General features: G+C 37.6%; 1 protein-coding gene across 5 annotated transcripts in view; it reads left to right on the forward strand.

Moving 5' to 3' along the window:
• The window catches only part of ADAM32 (ADAM metallopeptidase domain 32), a 174,347-nt gene that overhangs the window by 149,993 nt on the left and 3,317 nt on the right, over window positions 1-21,037 (forward strand). For 4 of the 5 annotated variants that reach the window (XM_070781446.1, XM_070781445.1, XM_070781448.1 and 1 more), the window contains 4 exons: window positions 6,003-6,093; window positions 7,244-7,403; window positions 15,613-15,651; window positions 17,491-17,529. In XM_070781446.1, coding sequence (XP_070637547.1) covers window positions 6,003-6,093; window positions 7,244-7,403; window positions 15,613-15,651; window positions 17,491-17,529 — 329 coding nt within the window. The remainder of the gene's footprint in view (window positions 1-6,002; window positions 6,094-7,243; window positions 7,404-15,612; window positions 15,652-17,490; window positions 17,530-21,037) is intronic. The other variant, XR_011564439.1, reaches the window with a different exon arrangement.

The following is a 21,037-nucleotide window of genomic DNA, read 5'->3' on the forward strand; positions in this document are numbered from 1 at the left end:
ATTTCTTGACTATATAAGTTCACTTAGTGTTTGTTGTGAAGCTGGTTTGGTTGCACTGAATTCTCTTAACTTTTACTTGTCTGAAAAGCTTTTTATTTCTCCATCAGTTTTGAATGAGAGATCCTTGCCGGGTACAGTAATCTTGGTTGTGGATTTTTCCCATTCAGTACTTTAAATATATCCTGCCATTCCCTTCTGGCCTACAGAGTTTCTGCTGAAAGATCAGCTGTGAAGCGTGTGGGTTTTCCCTTGTATGTTACTTGTTGCTTTTCCCTTGCTGCTTTTAATATTCTTTCTTTGTGTTTAGTCTTTTTAAGTTTGATAAGTATGTGTCTTGATGTGTTTCTCCTTGTGTTTATCCTGTATGGGACTCTTTGTGCCTCTTGGACTTGACTGTTTCCCTTTCCATGTTCGGGAAATTTTCAACCATCTCTTCAAAAATTTTCTCATACACTTGCTTTCTCTCTTCTTCTTCTAGGACCCCTGTAATTCAAATGTTGGTGCATTTGATATTGCCCCAGTCCATGGGGTCGCGAAGAGTCGGACACGACTGAGCGACTTCACTTTCACTTTTCGCTTTCATGCATTGGAGAAGGAAATGGCAACCCACTCCAGTGTTCTTACCTGGAGAATCCCAGGGATGGGGGCTGCTGATTATGGGGTCGCACAGAGTCGGACACGACTGAAGTGACTTAGCAGCAGCAGCAGCAGCAGCAGCAGAGGTCTCTGAGACTATCCTCAGTTCTTTTCATTCTTTTTACTTTATTCTGCTCTTCAGAAGTTATTTTCAGCATTTTATCTTCCAGCTCACTGATTCATTCTTCTGCTTCAGATATTCTGCTCTTGATTCATTCTAGATCATTTTTAACTTCAATCATTGTGTGTCTCTGCATGTTCATTCTTTAATTCTTCTAGGTCTTTGTTAATTGATTCTTGAATTTTTCTCCATTTTGCTTTCAAGGTTTACTATCAGTTATCTGAATTCTTTTTCAGATAGCTTGCCTCTTTCCTCTTCATTTATTTGGACTTCTGTGTTTTTAGTTTGTTTCTTCATTTGTGTAGTAGTTCTCTGCCTTTTCATTTTCTAACTTATTGTGTTTGAGGTCTCCTTTTCTAGGTTTCAAGGTTGAATTCTTTCTTCCTTTTGGTGTCTGCCCTGTAAGATTGATCCAGTGGTTTGTGTAAATTTCTTATAGGGTGAGATTTGTGCTGAATTTTTGTTTATTGTTTTTCCTCTGATGGGCAAGGCTGAGAGAGGCGGTAATCCTGTCTTCTGATGATTTTGTTAGTATTTTTGTTTTGTTTGTTGTTTGGATGAGGAGTCCTGCACAGGGTGCTTTGGTGGTTGGGTGATGTTGGGTATTGTATTCCAGTGGTTTCATTTGTGTGAATTCTCACTATTTGATACCCCTTAGGGTTAGTTCTCTGGTAGTCTAGCATCTTGGAGTCAGTGCTCCCACTCCAAAGGCTCAGGGCTTGATCTCAGGAACAAAGTTTCCACAAGTGGTTTGTTATGGCATTAAGTGAGATAAAAACAAATATCAAAAAATGAGAAACCAAAGTTGGACCCCAGACAAATGGCAGTTACAAAATCAGGCAAATAATAATCGAAATAATGGAATATTCACATATACATATATACCCATGAGCAAAGTCAAAACATTCCAACAACAATAAAGTACAATAGATTGACTCGGTGAACAACAGAAATAAAAAATTATATTTACTAATTAAGAACAAAACTAACTAAAGCACAAACTGGAAAACAAAACTAAAGCAAAGTGCCAAGTGGGAAATAAAGGAATTAAAAAAACAAACAAACTAACAAATGTGTTGAGAGGAAAGGAAAGAAAGAAAAGAGAGAAAGAATAGATATGCAAAGTTAAATAGAGGCAGATCAAGAAGATTTATATAAAAGATTCACTGCAAGGGCAAAAGAGCAGTACGAAAGGCAAACAAAGGAATAAATGTAGAAAGAATATAATAGATTTTAAAAAATTAAAAGTTAAAATTATAAAAAAGAGGAAAAAAAAAAGAGAGAAGAAAAAGAAATGGAATAAAAGGAAAACTCCACAGAACTACAAAGGCCCAATGTAGAGGCAGAGGTTAATAACAACAGTAAAAAGTGTGACTGAATATACATATATACATATACACCCATAAGCAAAATAAAAACAGTCCAACAAAAATAAAGGGCAATAGTTAGACCTGGCAAACAAAGGAAACCAAAAATTATGTCTACCAGAACAAAAGTAACTGAAGCATAAACTGGAAAACAAAACTAAACCAAGGTGCCAATTGGGGTATAAAGCAATGAAAATAAAACAAACAAATATGTTGAAACTAAAGGAAAGAAATAAAAGAAAGAAAGAATAGATATGTAGAGTTAAATAGAGGTAGATAAATAAGATTTATATATATTAAAATTAACTGCAAGGGGAAAAGAACAGTAGGAAAAGCAAACAAAGGAATAAATTTAGAAAAAATAATAATAGGTTTAAAAAATTAAATTAAAAAAGAGAAAAGGAAAAAAAAAAAAAAAAACCCAAACTGTCCAGAACTGCAAAAGCCCAACAACGAGGCAGAAGTTTATAACAACAATGAAAAAATTTGAATGAGGGGAAAAAAAAAAAAGCTCAAAAGCTTAGTTAGATTTCAAGTGCCAATAAAATCTAACAACTACAATGTGGGGGCAGGGGAGGGAAAAAAAGAGGAAAAATCCAAAATAATCTACAGAACAAGTCAAAACACAAGAATAATAAATGTTTTTCTTGAGTCACTGCTGTCAGCGTCCTTTCCCTCGCTGGGAGTCACAGTCTGCCTCACCTCCCTAGGATGCCCTCCAACACTGTGCTGGTCTCAGGACCTGCTGTGGGGGCAGCTCAGATTCTAATCTGCTCCTACTCCTGTGTGTTCTTGCCTCCAATGTCCACAGCTGTCAGAACTAGTGTGTTTTCTTTTGTGGGAGCTCTCAATGTCCTTTTACATATGTTCCATAGACACAGAGTCTGCCTAGTTGATCATGAGAATTTAATCTGCAGCTTGTACAGCTGGTGGGAGGGTTTTGGGTCTTCTTCCTTAGCCACACTGTCCCTGGGTTTCAACTGTGGTTTTATTTCCACCTCTGCATATTGGTCGTCTACTGGGGTTTGCTCCTGAGGCTGCCCTGGAAGACTTGGGCCTGCCCCAGTGAGGGCCAGGTGTGGAGGTGGTGCAGCTGCTTGGCTTGCAGGGGTTCTGGCAGCACCAGGTACTCAGCAGAGTTGGCGGCTAGGGTAGCAGGAAATATAGTCCTCTAGAAGGGTGGATATGGGAAAATTCTTTTTAATAGTATAAACAATATAGAAGAAATAATGGAGTTAAATCATTATCAACAGATGCTAAAACTAGTGGGTGAAACTCTTATGAGGACCCAGATACTTACATATGTCCATATTACATACACAAGTTGTCTCCTCCAATGGAACCGTTACAACTTACAGTGGAAAAAACTTGGAAGACATCACCTAAACGAAGTGATCCAAATGTGACAACACAATGACATCATGTGTAGCTAGCAAAGTAATGCTCAAGATCCTCCAAGCCACGCTTCAACAGTACGTGAACAGTGAACTTCCAGATGTTCAAGGTGGATTTAGAAAAGGCAGAGGAACCAGAGATCAAATTGCCAACATTTGTTGGACCCTAGAAAAAGCAAGAGAGTTCCAGAAAAACATCTACTTCTGCTTTATTGACTATGCCCAAGCCCATGACTGTGTGGATCACAACAAACTGTTGAAAATTCTTAAAGAGATGGGAATACCAGACCACCTGACCTACCTCCTGAGAAATCTGTATGCAGGTCAGGAAGTAACAGTTAGAACTCGACATGGAACAACAGACTGGTTCCAAATCAGGAAAGGAGTATGTCCAGGCTGTATATTGTCACCCTGCTTATTTAACTTATATGCAGAGTACATCATGTGAACTACCAGGCTGGATGAAGCACAAGTTGGAATCAAGATTGCCGGGAGAAATATCAATAACATCGGATATGCAGATGACACCACCCTTATGGCAGAAAAGGAAGAAGAACTAAAGACCCTCGATGAAAGTGAAAGAGGAGAGGGAAAAAGCTGGCTTAAAATTCAACATTCAGGAAACTAGGATTATGGCATCCGGTCCCATCACTTTTGGTAAGTAGATGGTGAAGCCATGGAAACAGTGAGAGACTTCATTTTTAGTTGGGGGGGGGGGTTCCAAAATCACTGCAGATGGTGACTGCAGCCATGAAATTAAAAGATGCTTGCTCCTTGGAAGAAAAGTTATGACCAAACTAGACAGCATATTCAAAAGCAGACACATTACTTTGCCAACAAAGGTCTGTCTAGTCAAAGCTATGGTTTTTCCAGTAGTCATGTATGTATGTGAGAGTTGGACTATAGAAAAAACTGAGCACCGAAGAATTGATGCTTTTGAATTGTGGTGTTGGGAAGACTTCAGAGTCTCTTGGACTGCAAGGAGATCCAACCAGTCCATCCTAAAGGAAACCAGTCCTGAATATTCATTGGAAGGACTGATGCTGAAGCTGAAACTCCCAATACTCTGGCCACCTGATGCGAAGAACTGACTCACTGGAAAAGACCCTGATGCTGGGAAAGATTGAAGGCAGGAGGAGAAGGGGACAACAGAGGATGAGGTGATTGGATGGCATGACTGACTTGATGGGCATGAGTTTGAGTAAGCTCCGGGAGTTGGTGATGGACAGGGAAGCTTGGTGTGCGGCAGTCAACGGGATCACACAGAGTTGGACATGACTGAGTGACTGAACTGAACTGACAACATGTGTCTCTTGAGAAAGGCAATATTATTTCAGTGAGATATTGGGTTGGCCCAAAATTCATTCTGGTTTTTCTGTAAGATGTTCTAGAAAAGCATGAATGGACTTTTTGGCCAAGCCAGTATTTCAGAGTAAACACACACACACACACACACACACACTACAACATGAAAGTGATATGACAGAAGCTAGGGCAGTGGAAACCGCAAACAGAACACTTTTTTCCATGTATATCTTAGCCATGGAATACAGGAATTAGAATCACATTCTTAAATTGAGATGTTAGAAATTGAGAGGTGTTTTATATCATTTTCAGGAGTAGCATAGCCTAGTGGTCAAGGGCAGAGACTGAAACCAGATTTCTTTGGTTTAAATTGTCTCCACCACTTACTAGCCATGTGACTTTTGGCAAGTTAAATATCTATGCCTCCAGGTTATTCATCTTTAGAGTGGGAATAATAATTGTCCCAACCTTACAGGACTGTTGTGAGGGTTTGAGTAAATCAATGTAAAGTGCTGAGAATGGAGGCTCACACATTGGCAAGCACCATAAAGCTGTTCCTATCGTTAATTAGTTAATTACAAAGATTATCTGATACTCTCTTGGAATACAAAAAACTTTTGCTTAAAAATCAAACAAACAAAAACTAATGAAGTAAACAAACGATCCTGGTCAAGGGCAGTGCTATGCTGTTAAATGTTTACCAAGTAGCTTGAGGAAGCATAAAGTCCTCATCTATGTATACAGATACTTCAGACCACCACATGATGTTACTGAAAATGAAGATGGGAAGAAGTGTACACAGTCCTCCTTGCAAGCTGATACTGGCTGGCTCTAACACACCGCTGGAATGGTGTCATTTTCAATAGAATTTAAGTAGATGGTTCTGGAATTGCACGCTAAATTTTCAGGTGGACATTTGAAGGTGTTAAGTTTTCCAGATATTTCAAATATTGTGAGCCTCACTTTATAGCTCCTTTTTAGCATGTGTGTGCATCTGTGCCTACTTTAGGCTAAGAAACCAAGCATTTGATTTGTAGAATTATCTCTGTAAATAAATCAAAGAAACAAAATTACACTAGATGAAAATACCAGAGTAAGCCTGATGATCCATCAGATAATTTTGCTTTCTATGAGAAAACATTTTTAAATGACTATCTGAATTTAAAAAAATGATTCTAGGTGTGCACTTCCAGGATGATATGCAATTGTACTGAAGGCTACGCACCTCCAAATTGTACCACGAGAGCCAGAATATCGCCTGGGGCACAGGGCAAGTATCTATTTCTTTTATATATCCAGTTAATAGAATCGTCAAATTACTTGCCTTCACAAAAACATAGTTAGGTTTTTGCCACTTAGAAAGAAACCAATATTTGTAATTAAAAGGTAAACAAATAGGCTTCCAAAAGAAATAGAAACCAATATGCTTTCTTAATCTTGCTTTTTTCCCCCTAATATTAACTTTTCAATATGACTGAAGCTGAGTATCTTTTAAAATTTTTATTTACTTGTGTCTGACTTTCTCCTTTAAATTATCCTTCAACTCTTTCCCACGTTTATGGTTGATCCTGTGATCTGAGCTCTATACCAGCAACACAGCCTGTGTCTAGCACTAATATGTGTCTGTTATAGAAGAAATAAAGGAAGTAGAAGATAAACCTTTAGTCTGAAGGAGTTTTCAGTTTAAATGATAAAAATCTATTAATTGCTGTTAAAGAGATGACAGAAGGAGGCTAAAACAGTATTCTGTTTGTCATGACTTTAGTTTTTGTCATTCATCCACTGATTTAGCAATATTTCTTGAATTCCTAATGTATATGCCAGATGCTTATCATATGACGCTAGGCATGTACAGATAGTAAAACAAAGCCTCACTCCTCATGGAACTGAAAGAATACCCAGTGCTAATTAGTTGCAGAATTAGAGTTAGGGATCATGTCTCCTATTTTTTATGCCTGTGCCATTCTAGTAACACAGCAATGACTCCATAGGTAAAAACAGATCCCCAGTGTTGGAGAGCCAGCACTCTAATAAAGATAAATAAGATATGCACAGATATAGTAGAATTCTGTGATAATGCACCTTGTAATAATGCACGTTTGTTGGTTATATGTCTCTGAAGTTGTGGGGTTCTACTTATACTGGGATTTTGCTGTAGCTGCTGTATAAGGTAGAATACATTAGAACTTCCTGGAATTTAGTGTCTGTTCTTTTAGAATGAGAGTTTATAGAGATAGTCTTAAATATTATGATTCTATCATTATTTTTATTCATTTATTTTAATTAGAGGCTAATTATTATTATTTTTCATTGTTACTTGAATTATGATTAAAATTAAGAACATTGTGATAAGTTTGCTGTAACTTAAAAGTACACAGCTTAATTTTTTTCTCTGATTTTTTATGTATGTTTATTTTTAGATTTACTCACGAAAAGAACTTCTGAGAAGGGCGGGGAGAAGCAGTGGCTTTTGGCTATCTACATTGCTTTACCTGTTCTCGTTGTAGCAACCATAATAGTTGCTTCATGGAAGCTTTCGAAAAAGTGGTTTAGCAAGAAAGAGGAATCCCAAAGTAGTGGGTAAATTAAATTTGTGTTCTGAAGTTAAACCATTTAAATCTAGTCAGATGTAAGGCAATATTATGAACAGCAACAGTACTTCACATTTTATAGGAATTTTGAATGCTACATCAATATCTCATTTAATTGTTTGAGATAGTTTTGGATATCCTTATTTTAAAGTTTCAAAAAGTTCAGAATCTGGTTTAATAACTTGCCAATGTTATTGCCTCGGTAATTGAGACAGGAAGAGTGGAAATGCATCCACATATGTTGCTTTCACATGCCCAGTGGTTCTCGTTTCTATTATATACAAGCTAAACTTTTCCAATATATCATGGCTTTCTCTTTGTTGAAATTTCTGCTTTATATACTCTGAAAGTGTTGGCCATTTAGTCATGTCCTACTTTAGTCATGTCCTACTGTTCACAATCCTGTGGACTGTAGCCCACCAGGTTCCTCTGTCCATAGGATTCTCCATGCAGGAATACTGGAGTGGGCTGCCATTCCCTTCTCCAGGGAGTCTTCTTGACCCAGGGATCGAACCTGGGTCTTGCTGCGCATTGCAGGCAGAGTCTTTACCATTTGAGCCACCAGGCAGTGAATAAATATATAACATTCAGTGTAGTTATATATTCTTGGTGTATTTTCTTTTCATCATTAACAATAGTATCTTAAATTCTATTTTTACTCTTTTATATTGTTGTATCCCAACTTGCTTTATGCAAGTTAGATTTACCTATTACATATTTTTCATCCCTTATTTTCAATCTTTCTTAGATTTTAGTTGATATCCTATAAACAGCCTTTATATGAAAAATATAGTAGTAGAGTTTTCATATTTATATGCTTAATGTATGATCACAGATATTCATGTTGAAATTTACCATCTTATTTTCTTCCTACTTACTATCCTCTTTTTTGGCATTATTTCCTTTTCCCCAATTCCATTTTTTTATTATGATTTTTCTGGCTTCTTTTACTATTTTGTACATTTTTAATTCTGTTTTTATTGTTTTAATGGTTTTTGGTAACTTGTATTTGTAGCAAATGTTATATATATACAATGTCTTAATTTAATCATTATATGTAGTCTTCTGAATAAGACAAGGATCTTGGCCTTGTAACACTAATCTATCTTTTTTGATCTATTTATCATTTGGTTTTTCAGTTTCCTCCAAATAAATTTTGTGTTTTTTTATAATTATCATTGTTATATTTAGTTACCATTTATTAGAATTTCCTGTTACATTTTCCAGATTCTTTGCTTTACCATTCCTTTCTTTTAAATTTAGTTCTGAGATAATTTAAGAAATATAAAAGGCTTCCCTCTTAGCTCAGTTGGTAAAGAATCTGCCTGCAATGCAGGAGACTCTGGTTCTATCCCTGGGTTGGGAAGATGCCCTGGAGAAGGAAATGGCAACTCACTCCAGTATTCTTGCCTGGAGAATCCCATTGTCAGAGGAGCCTGGCAGGCTACAGTTCATGGGGTCGCAAGAGTTGGACACAACTTAGTGACTAAACCACCACCAAGAAATATAAAAAGTTGCAAAAGTGGCATAGAGTTTCTTGGCTCTATCACTTCAGTTCAGTTCAGTTCAGTCGCTCAGTCATGGCCGACTCTTTGTGACCCCATGAATCGCAGCACGCCAGGCCTCCCTGTCCATCACCAACTCCCGGAGTTCACTCAGACTCATGTCCATCGAGTCACTTAGGTTTTATCAATGATAGCATCTTACATTAACTGAATTTTCACAGCCAGGGGACTGGTATTAGTATAGTTTTATCAGTTAAACTATAGGCCTTAAAGCTCAGCCTTTAGAAAACTAAGATCATGGCATCTGGTCCCATCACGTAGATGGGGAAACAGTGGAAACAGTGGCTGACTTTATTTTTTGGGGCTCCAAAATCACTGCAGATGGTGATTGCAGCTATAAAATTAAAAGATGCTTACTCCTTGGAAGAAAAGTTATGACCAACCTAGATAGCATATTCAAAAGCAGAGACATTACTTTGCCAACAAAGGTCCGTCTAGTCAAGGCTATGGTTTTTCCAGTAATCATGAATGGATGTGAGAGTTGAACTATAAAAAAGCTGAGCACCGAAGAATTGATGCTTTTGAATTGTGGTGTTGGAGAAGACTCTTGAGAGTCTCTTGGACCACAAGGAGATCCAACCAGTCCATCCTAAAGGAAACCAGTCCTGAATATTCATTGGAAGGACTGATGCTGAAGTTGAAACTCCATACTTTGGCCACCTGATGCGAAGAACTGACTCATTGGAAAAGACCCTGATTCTGGGAAAGATTGAAGGCGGGAGAAGAAGGGGATGACTGAGGATGAGATGGTTGGATGGCATCACTGACTCGATGGGCATGAGTTTGAGTAAGCTCCAGGAGTTGGTGATGGACAGGGAGGCCTGGCGTGCTTTGGTTCGTGGGGTCACAAAGAGTCGGACCTGACTGAGCGACTGAACTGAACTGATAGACCTTATTCATATTCACCAGTGTTTACACACATATATATAGTCCATGGGGTGGTTACAAAGAGTCAAACATTACTGAGAGACTTGCACTTATTTTTTGAGTGTGTGTGTGTGTGTGTGTGTGTGTGTGTGTGTATACATTTTTTTCCCCATGGATCACAGCCTTGTGGTGAAGGGGCTTGCATAACTCAATGAAATGCTGTTCAAGCCCACACAAGACAGATAGGTCATAGTGTAGAGTTCTGTTAAATTCTGGTACACTGGGGGAGGAAATGGCAAACCCACTCCAGTGTTCTCAGTGTGAGAACCCCATGAACAGTATGAAAAAGCAAAAATGTATGACACTGGAAGATAAGCCCCCCTGGTCAGAAGGTGTCCAATATGCTACTTGGGAAGAGCGGAGGGCAATTATTAATAGCTCCAGAAAAAATGGAGTGGCTGGGTCAAAATGGAAATGATGCTCAGTGTGAATGTGTCTGGTGGTGAAAGTAAAGTCCAATGCTGTAAAGAACAATATTGCCTAGAAACCTGGAATGTTAGGTCCCTGAATCAAGGTAAATTGGACATGGTCGAGCAGAAGATGGCAAGGTTGAACATTGACATCTTAGGAATCAGTGAACCAAAATGGGTGTTAATGGGCGAATTTAATTCAGATGACCATTATATCTACTATTGTGGGCCAGAATCCCTTAGAAGAATTGGAGTAGACCTCATGTAGTCAATGAATGCGTCTAAAGTGCTGTACTTGGGTGCAATCTCAAAAACGACAGTATGATCTTGGTTCGTTTCCAAGGCAAACCATTCACCTTCACACAAGTCTATGCCCCAACCACTAATGCTGAAGAAGCTGAAATTGACCGATTCTATGAAGACCTACAAGATCTTCTAGAACTAACACCAAAAAAGGTGTCCTTTTCATCACAGGATTGGAATACAAAAATAGGAAGTCAAGAGATACCAGGAGTAGTAGGCAAATTTTGTCTTGCAGTACAAAATGAAACAGGGCAAAGGCTAACAGAATAGTAGCTGTCTTGGTCTCCCCAGATGGTATCACCTCACTTTGGGGAGACTTCTTTCTCTGCTTGGCTTCCCATTGCTGTGTTACCGCATGGAAAGTCTTCCTTGCAGTAAGAAGGGGCAATCATGGGTCTTCATTTCCTTCTCTCATAGATCACTATCTTGCCTAATATTCAGTATCTGAAAACCAGTATGTAACATGTTTTGTCCAGATTTTCAGTTGTTTCAGGCAGAAGTGTAAATCCTGTTACTCCATTTTGATCAGGATTGGAACTGTATCTTTGTGGTTTGTAACTGCACTTTTGTAGGTATCTCTCCATCTCATATTCTGTTTGATTTTCTCAGATCATTCTCTCATATCACCATTTCTTCCTTCTCAGTCCTGTTCTAGACTTATGGATTCTATTCTTGCAAAAATCTCTATGGAGATTCTAAATATTCTCAGAGTTTTTTTTAATCATTTGTATTTCTTGGTGTGTGAGCTCATTGTTTGGCTATGGCTGCTGATGTTAATTACTAGGGCTTTGTAATCATAGACTCTTTTCTCTTCAATATTTATGATTTTCCCATGAGAATTCAGCATGCCCTGTTTTGAAGACTCACACATGTGGGTGGTTTCATTTTTGCTTCTTTTAAAGCAAAAATATTTAAAGCAAATGCTCTGCATGGTGTTCAAGCATTTGTAGGAGTGTGAACTGGCATCCTGAAAGTGCGTTTTTTGGAGGCTTGGGACTCCTCAGTGATGCACTTACTCCCATCTGTCCTTGCATGTTGCATATCTCCATTTTCCCTGCTGCATTCCAAAGGCCACTGATCAGGATTTTTACTATCCCTGTTGAATGGGTGGTATGACCCTTCATGGTTCCCAGGTTAAGTGGCTCCAGTTAAGGACCTCACTTAGTTTCCCTACATGCAAAGTCCTCATAACTCCTTCTAAGGAATGACTATTGAATCTCTAGTCCCAAAGTTGTATCACTGGTTTAGACACCCCTGCAGTCATTCACTTTTAGCTCCTGTTTACCCTTTGAACTCTCTGTTTCTTCATTTTTACTAGCACCAACAGAATTCTTTTCTTATTAACCTCAGTTATGTGTTAACTGTTCATGCTGTTTTTTTTCAGACCTCCTCTATGAGGAATGGAAAGGGAAATTTTCCCACCAGTTCAGTCTGTCAGATTGTCTAGAAGTCCGTATGGATTTTACCTTATAAAATGTAGCATTTCTTTATCAATGAATAAAAAGTTAAAAGTTGGGGTATAAAGGTCAGAATCAGGCATTCAGGATCAAACCTATATTCTGTGTTCAGAAGTGATAAAGAAAAATCAAATCTGTGCCTTATTGATAATGTCCTCATTGCAGGTTTGAAATATACTTTTTATGGATGAGGTACGCAGGTATATAAGAAAGTTTACTTATTTGCATCTCTGTTTAGTGACCTTGCACATTGTTTTCTTTTTTGGTAACTAATCTTGTAAAAGAGATAATACAGCTTATAAAATGGCCTTTTATTTATGCAGTTGACAGGCTCTCTTACGACTAATTTTGGACACTATTTTCCATTCGTTTAATGTCCAGGTCAGAAGGTGACACTCACAGAAATGTCACCAGGGAGGTAAACTGTAAGGCATCTTAAGACACATGCTGAAAATTAAGAATGAATTAGTAATTCACAATGTCTAGCTACAGTTGGTAAAGTAATCCTCTGAAAACCCGGCTACTAATATATAGTAATTTAGTTTATAGTAAATTAGTCTTCTATTCATTTAAATAAATAAAATTTTTTCTGAGGAAATAAGGAATAAAATGGCTGACTCTAATAAAATTTAGAATATGTATAATTAGTAAAGAAAAAAGGATGTATGTGAGGTTTAGTCAGTTGTGTCTGACCCTTGCAACATCATTGACTGTAACCCTCCAGGCTCCTCTGTCCATGAGATTTTCCAGGCAAGAACACTGGAATGGGTTGCCATTTCCTTCTCCAGGGGATCTTCCTGTCCCAGGGATTGAACCCAGGTCTCCTGCATTGCAGGCAGATTCTTTACTGACTGAGCTACCAAAGAAACCACAGCTTGGGTTGTATTCATGTACAGCTTGGGTAAACAAGCAAGCAAATGCCTGATATTTGATAGATTGTACATGACTAAACTCATGTATAAATTTCTATAGTAGTTATGGATTGGTGAGAACTAATTATATCTACTTCCTGTGTTTTTTTTTTTAAATCAGTAATGGATAGCATATTGTCCCCATTAATATTTCTTAAATAATAAATTCAGTACTTACTGATTTATAACTGGCCTACCTACATTCAGGGTTTCCCTGGTGGCTCAGCGGTAAAGAATCTGCCTGCAATGCAGGAGACCCAGGTTTGATCCTTGGGTCAGGAAGACCCCTGGCAGAGGGCATGGCAACCCACTCTAGTACTCTTGCCTAGAGAATCCCACAGATAGAGGAGCCTGGCAGGCTGCAGTCCATAGGGTTGTACAGAGTCAGACATGACTGAGATGACTGAGCAGCAGCAGCATACCAACATTTCAGTTTATCTGATATAACTTTTCAGTCCCCTTACTTTCAACCTTTTATTTAATTTGGTCTCTTGAAAATAGCCTGCCAATGATATTTTAAAATCTGTAACCTCAAGTGTCTCAGTAATTGAATTTAGTATGTCTATATACTTATATTTGCTGATATGTTTAGAGTAAATTCTGCCATTTTGTTTTGTTCTATTTCTCATGCTTTTTCAGTATTTTCTTTTATTTGTTGTATTCCATTATATTGATGTGCTTTCAATGTTTTTTCGTTCCTTCTATCAATTTGGTCATTATGTGTTCTAGTTGTATTCTTTTAGTGATATTCTTTAATTATTATGTTATTATATTGTGTTTTATTAAATTATTTAAATATAAAGTTATAATTTTAGGTATAAAAGTACTTATAATCTTCTTCTAACAATTTATGGATATTAGCCCATTAAACCTTATACTCTTTTATTCACTCTTTCATAGTATTATCATCTGGTTTTTAGTTACTTCTGAATTTTAACCTGATACAAATATGTCAGAGTTATCATTATTATTATATTTAATCATTATGATATTTAAAACATACCAAGATTTAACTACATTTTTGTCACTTTATTTACTCATTATTCTTTTTTGAATTTAATTCCATATTTTGATGTTCAATCTCCCTTTTGGTGAAGTACATCTCTTAACATTTCCATCAGTGAGTCTTTGTGTAGCAAACTGTTTATCTTATCCACCTAAAATTATGCCTATTTCATTCTCAAATGTGGGTTTAGGTAGTATGGACTTCTTGTGTGTGTGCTGACATCTGGGTTTTATTTTTTTAAATTTTTAATTAGAGGATAATTGCTTGTTTTGTTGGCTTCTTAGTATGAACTTCTATGTTGAGAGTTATTTTGTTTCCACTATTTAAAGGTATGTAAGTGTAGTGTGGCATTTATTACTGATGATGATAAATCTTTTGCTAGTGTGTTGATTCATTTATTCCTTTAAGATTAATATGACTTTCACCTAGTTTTTATATTTCTGCTGCTGTGTAACAAATTACCACACACTTAGTAACTTAAATCACATTCGTTTCCTGTGTGGAAGTTCTGTAAGTAGGAAATCCAGGTGGATTTGACTGGGTTGTCACAAGGCTGACCTGAAGGCCAGGCTGGGAAAAGGTTGTAAGAAAAACCCAATTTCCTGCAGCTTTAGGTCTGAGGTATATCTTTCTGTGTTGCCTGTCTGCTTGGGGCCCTTCTCTCTCTTTCAGAGGCCACCTGCGTTGCTACTCAGGTACCTCCCTTCACCTTTAAAAAAATAAGGGCATAGAAGTCTTCCTAAGGCTTTGACTGTCTCTTAACTTCTCCTTTCTACCAGCAAGAGAAAACTCTACTTGTAAAGGGCTGACCTGACTGGGTCAGGCCCACCAAAATGATCTCTCTGTTTTAAGGCCAACAGATTTGGAGCTTTAATTACATTTGCAAAATCTTTTCAGAGCAGTACTTTGAAGAGTATTTAAATAACCAAGGAATGGGAATCTTAGGGGGCCATTTTAGAATTCTGCCTATCACAACCTCTACATTTATACATTGGCCTTAGAGTTGTTATTTTGTTATAATGTATTCTGGTAGAGACTTTTTGTAAAAAATCAGGAACTTGACCCACTATTTTCCCGTTTACCTTTTATGCTTTCTATTTCCTCTTTTTCAAACTATCATTAGAAATATCACTTCTTTCCCTTAAATTTTCATTAGGATTTTGTGTTATTTTTACACCATTTCTCTATGTGTCAAATAGGAGGTGGAGATTACCCTGTCAACTACAGTCTGCCTAATTGTTTAGAAGTCAGTGAGGGTTTTTAATCACCACCTGCAGTAATTTGTTTACCAGTGGGTAACACATCAGGGTAGAACCTAGAGGCCAGAATCAGGTATTCGGAATCAAGCACATGTTCTGAGAAGTGACGAATCAGTTTTCTTGCTCCCCTTTCTATTTGGGAATTTGAAATTTGTGCTCTCTATGGACATGGTATATGGATAAAAAGCAATGCTATTATTTGCAGACTAACTTAGTAATCTTTTGAAATGATTCATTAGTGGTGATGAGTGGTATAAAAGAATTAATGTAGGTTACAAAATGTCCTGACATTCATTGGTTACAGAGGCACACTTTTTTTAAAGTATTAACTTTGAAGTATTATTTTTCACTTTCATTTAGGTCCACATCAGAAAGTAGCAGCCAATCAGATACTGTCAGGTAAGTGAATTAGAAAGGATTTCTTAAGATGAACAAATTGATATTCAACAAGTACTTGCTAAGTATTAATTGCACAGCAACAATTGATAAGGCATACTACACATATAGCTTCTAAAAGAGATGGTTGGTTCTCTTTCCCCTTAATATTTTTAGTAGTGAACAAAGAACCTGCCTGCCAGTGCAAGAGACATAAAAGACACAGGTTTGATCCCTGGGTCAGGAAGACCCCCTGGAGGAGAGCATGGCAATCCACTACAGTATTCTTGCCTGGAGAATTCCTTGGCCAGAGGAGCCTGGGAGGCTACAGTCCATAGGGTTGCAGAGTCGGACACAACTGAAGCAACTTAGCACAGCACACACACACACACACACAAATTCCTTTTAGTATTTTCTAACCAATAACCAGTGAGTGTTTGTCTAAATAAATAAATGCTTTCTTCAGTTTGTTAATGTATTTTGGGAGTTTATTCTGGGGAAACAAAGGAGTAAATGATTGATAAAATGTTTATGGTGCTAACTCATAAATGGAGAAGTTCACTTCTTTATTTGGAGACTCTAGAAACCCAATATGTATGCTCTTGAACAACTGAATGAGTGCTTACCCTGGTCACTTGAGAAAAATTTGCTGAAGAAAAAGGTTGTAAAGGGAATAATAATTCTGTGTGTTACATAGCCTTTCAGAATTACAAAGTAGTTTTTTAAAAACTTTTTAATTTTGTATTGGGGTATAACTAATTAACCAAAAATTAATTGTGACAGTTTCAAGTGAAGAGCAAAGGGACTCAGTCATATATACAGTTACAAGTAGTTTTAATTAAGTCTCCCTCCATTTCCTGAAAGGTGGATATGTCTGTGTAATAATAGAATAATTGTTTAGTTTTCCACATCCAGCAGTTTGGGATGGTGTTACTCCACCTGCGTCCATGCGTGTGTGCATGCTCAGTTGCTTCAGTGGTGTCCAACTCTTTACAACCCTATGGATTGTAGCCTGCCAGGCTCCTCTGTCCGTGGGACTCTGCATGCAAGAATACTGGAGTGTGCTCCTGTGCCCTCGTGATTCCAAAGTATACTGCTGTCCCAGACACACCCAAGTGTACAGAGTAAGATGTCTAGATTGTACAACAGGGCCATTTAATTTCATTTATTCTGAATAGGTTTTCCTCTTCCATTATAATGCCTTCTTTTCTTATCCTTTATCTCTCTTTCATTATTATGATCTTTTCCTTTCAGTGACACTTATGGAGTCATGAGTTACTCTCACTAAGCTAAAAATAAAAATTGATTTTCATTAGTATGTCCTCTCGGTGTCAGGGAGTTATCATATGATCCTTAAACATAGTTACCTTTTCCTCACATTGGATGTATGTCTTATTACACTGTTATCATAAAGGATAAAGGCCATATTTATCTTGCTTCACACTGCATGGCCAGCATGTAGCACTGTTCTTGGTTTATGGTAAGTGCTCACTAAACGTTTGTTGAATAAAGGAATTAATTAATTAAGCTTTTCCACAGACATGCACACAGGCGGCCAGACAAAAAAAAGTCCACAAACACAAAAGTATAAAGACAAATACGCGACACACACACGTATGTATGTGTAACGCTTTAACAGCCTCCATTTCTCCCTCTCATACTATCTCTCATCTGGAACCTTGTCAACATAATTCATCTCTTCTAGGATATTAATTCACCTACACGGAGTGAGGGATGATAGCATAACCCACTGGAATATGTACATTTCTACTAGAGTAGTTCAGGTATAAAATGGCTTGATTGTCATTCTTAAGGTAGGCATGTTTCTTCATATTAACTTTAGACATTTTTGTTTTTATTTAGATCGAAGTCAGAAAGTAGTCCCCAAACAAATCGCAGCAGGTAAGTGACTTAGGAAATGTTTTTTATAAGTAAGTCAAAGTTGAAAATCAATAAATAATTGCTTAATATTTTTGAGCAGCTACAATCGATGAAGTACTGCAGTAAAAACAACTTATTAATATTTTCCATTCTGGGAATGAGTATTAATGAACTTAGTCTTTTCTTCAGTTTACTAAATTTTTATTGGTTGCCTACTTTTTTGATAATAGGGAAAAACTAGTTAAGTCTAATGAGAGACAAGATATTTATAATTATTTTGTGAAATTAACAGAATCAGAGCATTTTTTGTGCATGTTTTGTGATGAAATACACAAAGAGAAATATTTATTTATTTTTAGATCACATTTATACTCAAAAACTCAATATGAGCAACTGAGTAAATTATTACCACTCTTAAGAGGAGTTTATCTAAGAGACAGTTATTATAAACAAACTGAAATTCTACATGTTTCACACTCCCCTCCCCAATCCAACAGCCCACAATTGTGTTAATTCAGAGTTCTCGTGAGTTTTCAGTTTCCTGTGTGGCCTTGTGATCCTTCCAAAGTCATCAAATATTTACTGATCTGCTAATCTTCTTTTCTCCCTTATAGAGTTTTCATTTACTTGTACTGCTTGGCATTTCCCTTAAAGTGTCTTCTTTTAGTTACGTTCAATCCACTGATATTCCAAAATCTACTTTATACCCACAGATGGTTTTCAGGCTGCACCCCTGCATTAGATAGTTTCCATCCTCCCTGATGACGTCACTCCCTCCATTCAGGAAGCTGTTGACATTTCTATTTCCTTTATTTTGTTCTTTTTTTTTTTTTTTTATAATGTCTCCTAACATAGTTACTCTTTTACAGACATTGCTTCCTCCAAACTAAGTGTGAAGAAAAAGGCAGATGTTCTTTATTGCCTCCACTCTCACCATTACCGACGGATTTGTAATATAGCGCTCAAACACTCCCTGGAGAAGGAACTGGCAACTCACTCCAGTACTCTTGCCTAGAGAATCCCATGGACGGAGGAGCCTGGTGGGCTACAGCCCACAGGGTCGCAAAGAGTCGGACACTACTGAGCGACTTCACTTTCACTTTCTTGGAGAAGGCAATGGCAACCCACTCCAGTACTCTTGCCTGGAAAATACCACGGATGGAGGAGCCTGGTAGGCTGCAGTCCATGGGGTTGCAAAGAGTGAGACACCACTGAGCGACTTCACTTTCACTTTTCAGTTTCATGCATTGGAGAAGGAAATAGCAACCCACTCCAGTGTTCTTGCCTGGAGAATCCCAGGAAGGGCGGAGCCTGGTGGGCTGCCGTCTGTGGGGTCGCACAGAGTCGGACACGACTGAAGCGACTTAGCAGAAGTAGCAGCAGCAGCAGCTCAAACACTAATACTTCCAAACTGATGCTCCCCTAGTGCATTACTTTGCCAATAAGCTCTGAAATTGCTTAATATAATGACCATGTGTACTTTGCTAACCAACTTGTGGTTAGCACCTAGCAGAGTAAATGCTCACTAAATACTTGTGTAGTGGATGAATATCACATACATCTTGAACTTCACATACACACATGATTGACGTTATAACTACTCCAACTGTCCCCTCACATTATCTCTCATGGTAAAATATGTCATTTGCATAGTCATCTTCTACTGGAAGTGGTATTCACGACAGGGATAATCACCATCCTAGGACGATATATATCACATTTGAAGTGTGTGGTCTGGAGTGTTAACCCATTAGTCTAGCTTGTGTTTCAGTTCAGTTGCTCAGTCGTGTCCAGCTCTTTGTGGTCCCACGGACTGCAGCATGCCAGGCCTCCTTGTCCATCACTAACTCCTGGAGCTTACTCAAACTCATGTTCGTTGAGTCGGTCATCCAACCATCTCATCCTCTGTCGTCCCCTTCTCCCACTTTCAATCTTTCCCAGCATCAGGGTCTTTTCAAAAGAGTCAGTTCTTCGCATCAGGTGGCCAAAGTATTGGAGTTTCAGCTTCAACATCAGTCCTTCCAATGAATATTCAGGACTGATTTCCTTTAGGATGGACTGGTTGGATCTCCTTGCAGTCCAAGGGACTCTCAAGAGTCTTCTCCAACGCCACAGTTCAAAAGCATCAATTCTTCCATGCTCAGCTTTCTGTATAGTCCAGCTCTCACATCCAAACATGACTACTGGAAAAACCATAGCTTTGACTAGATGGACCTTTGTTGGCAAAGTAATGTCTCTGCTTTTTAATATGCTGTCTAGGTTGGTCATGACTTTTCTTCCAAGGAGCAAGCATCTTTTAATTTCTTAGCTGCAGTTACCATCTGCAGTGATTCTGGAGCCCCCCAAAATAAAGTGTCACTGTTTCCATTTTTTGCCCATCTATTAGACATGAAGTGATAGGACTAGATGCCATGATCTTAGTTTTCTGAATGTTGAGTTTTAAGCCAACTTTTTCACTTTCCTCTTTCACTTTCATCAAGAGGCTCTTTAGTTCTTCTTCTCTTTCTGCTGCAAGTGTGGTGTCATCTGTATATCTGAGGTTATTGATATTTCTCCCAGCAATCTTGATTCCAGCTTGTGCTTCATCCAGTCCTTGTGTTTAGCATAAACCAGAAAGCATTCTTGGATAATTCTTTCTGTTAAATTTAATAAGCTAGCAGACATATTTGCTCTGCCTCACTGTTATAGCACCCATTATGTTGTCCTTTTTTCACTATTTTAAAAAGTTTGAAAACCAGTGGGAGATGTTGATGGAACCAACTCCTCAGGTAAACACTACCAGGAGAAAAAAATAAATTTTTAAGCCAGAAATCAGATGGGTTATATATACAGTAGTCTGACAAATCCAGATATACAAATCCCTTTATTGGTTTGAGGGAGAACTAACTGTATTAACCCACTCCAGTATTGTTGCCTGGAGAATCCCATGGACAGAGGAGCCTGGAGGGCTACAGTCCATGGGGTCGCAGAGTCAGACACGAATGAATGACTAACACTTCACTTTCTACTAAGTTAAATAGGGGAGTTTCATGGTCAGAGTAGTAAGCAAAATCTCCTTTAAGTTTTGAAGATATAGAATAGCAGATGTAGCAAAGGATAGGAAGGGTAAACTTATGCCACTCTTATCACTGAATTTTCTCCCTAATCTTACTACCTATTTTATGTTCTCTGTTGATTAAACTCAGTTAATTTATTTTCAACTTATATTTTTACTCTTTCATTCTTTTGGTTGGGGGATCAGAAATAAGAAATCTGTGGATATAAAAGTAGAAAAGAGGCTCAAGAGTTTGGTTTTGACTTTTGATAATAATGAGTATTTAAAATGTAGCAGATATTTCTTTTTACTACAATTTTGAAGGGAAACAAGAAACTGCTGTAAAAATCTATTTTTTTCAGAGTGTATTGTCTCAAGCTTAAATTTATTTAGACCAAATCACAGAAAAGCAGTGAAACCCTTAATAGTAGGCAAATATATTAGGAACTATCTCTTAAAATAAATATGCTTTAAATTAAAATGAAGCTTATAATC

The sequence above is a fragment of the Bos indicus genome, chromosome 27, assembly GCF_029378745.1.
Source record: "Bos indicus isolate NIAB-ARS_2022 breed Sahiwal x Tharparkar chromosome 27, NIAB-ARS_B.indTharparkar_mat_pri_1.0, whole genome shotgun sequence".
NCBI lineage: Eukaryota > Metazoa > Chordata > Mammalia > Artiodactyla > Bovidae > Bos > Bos indicus.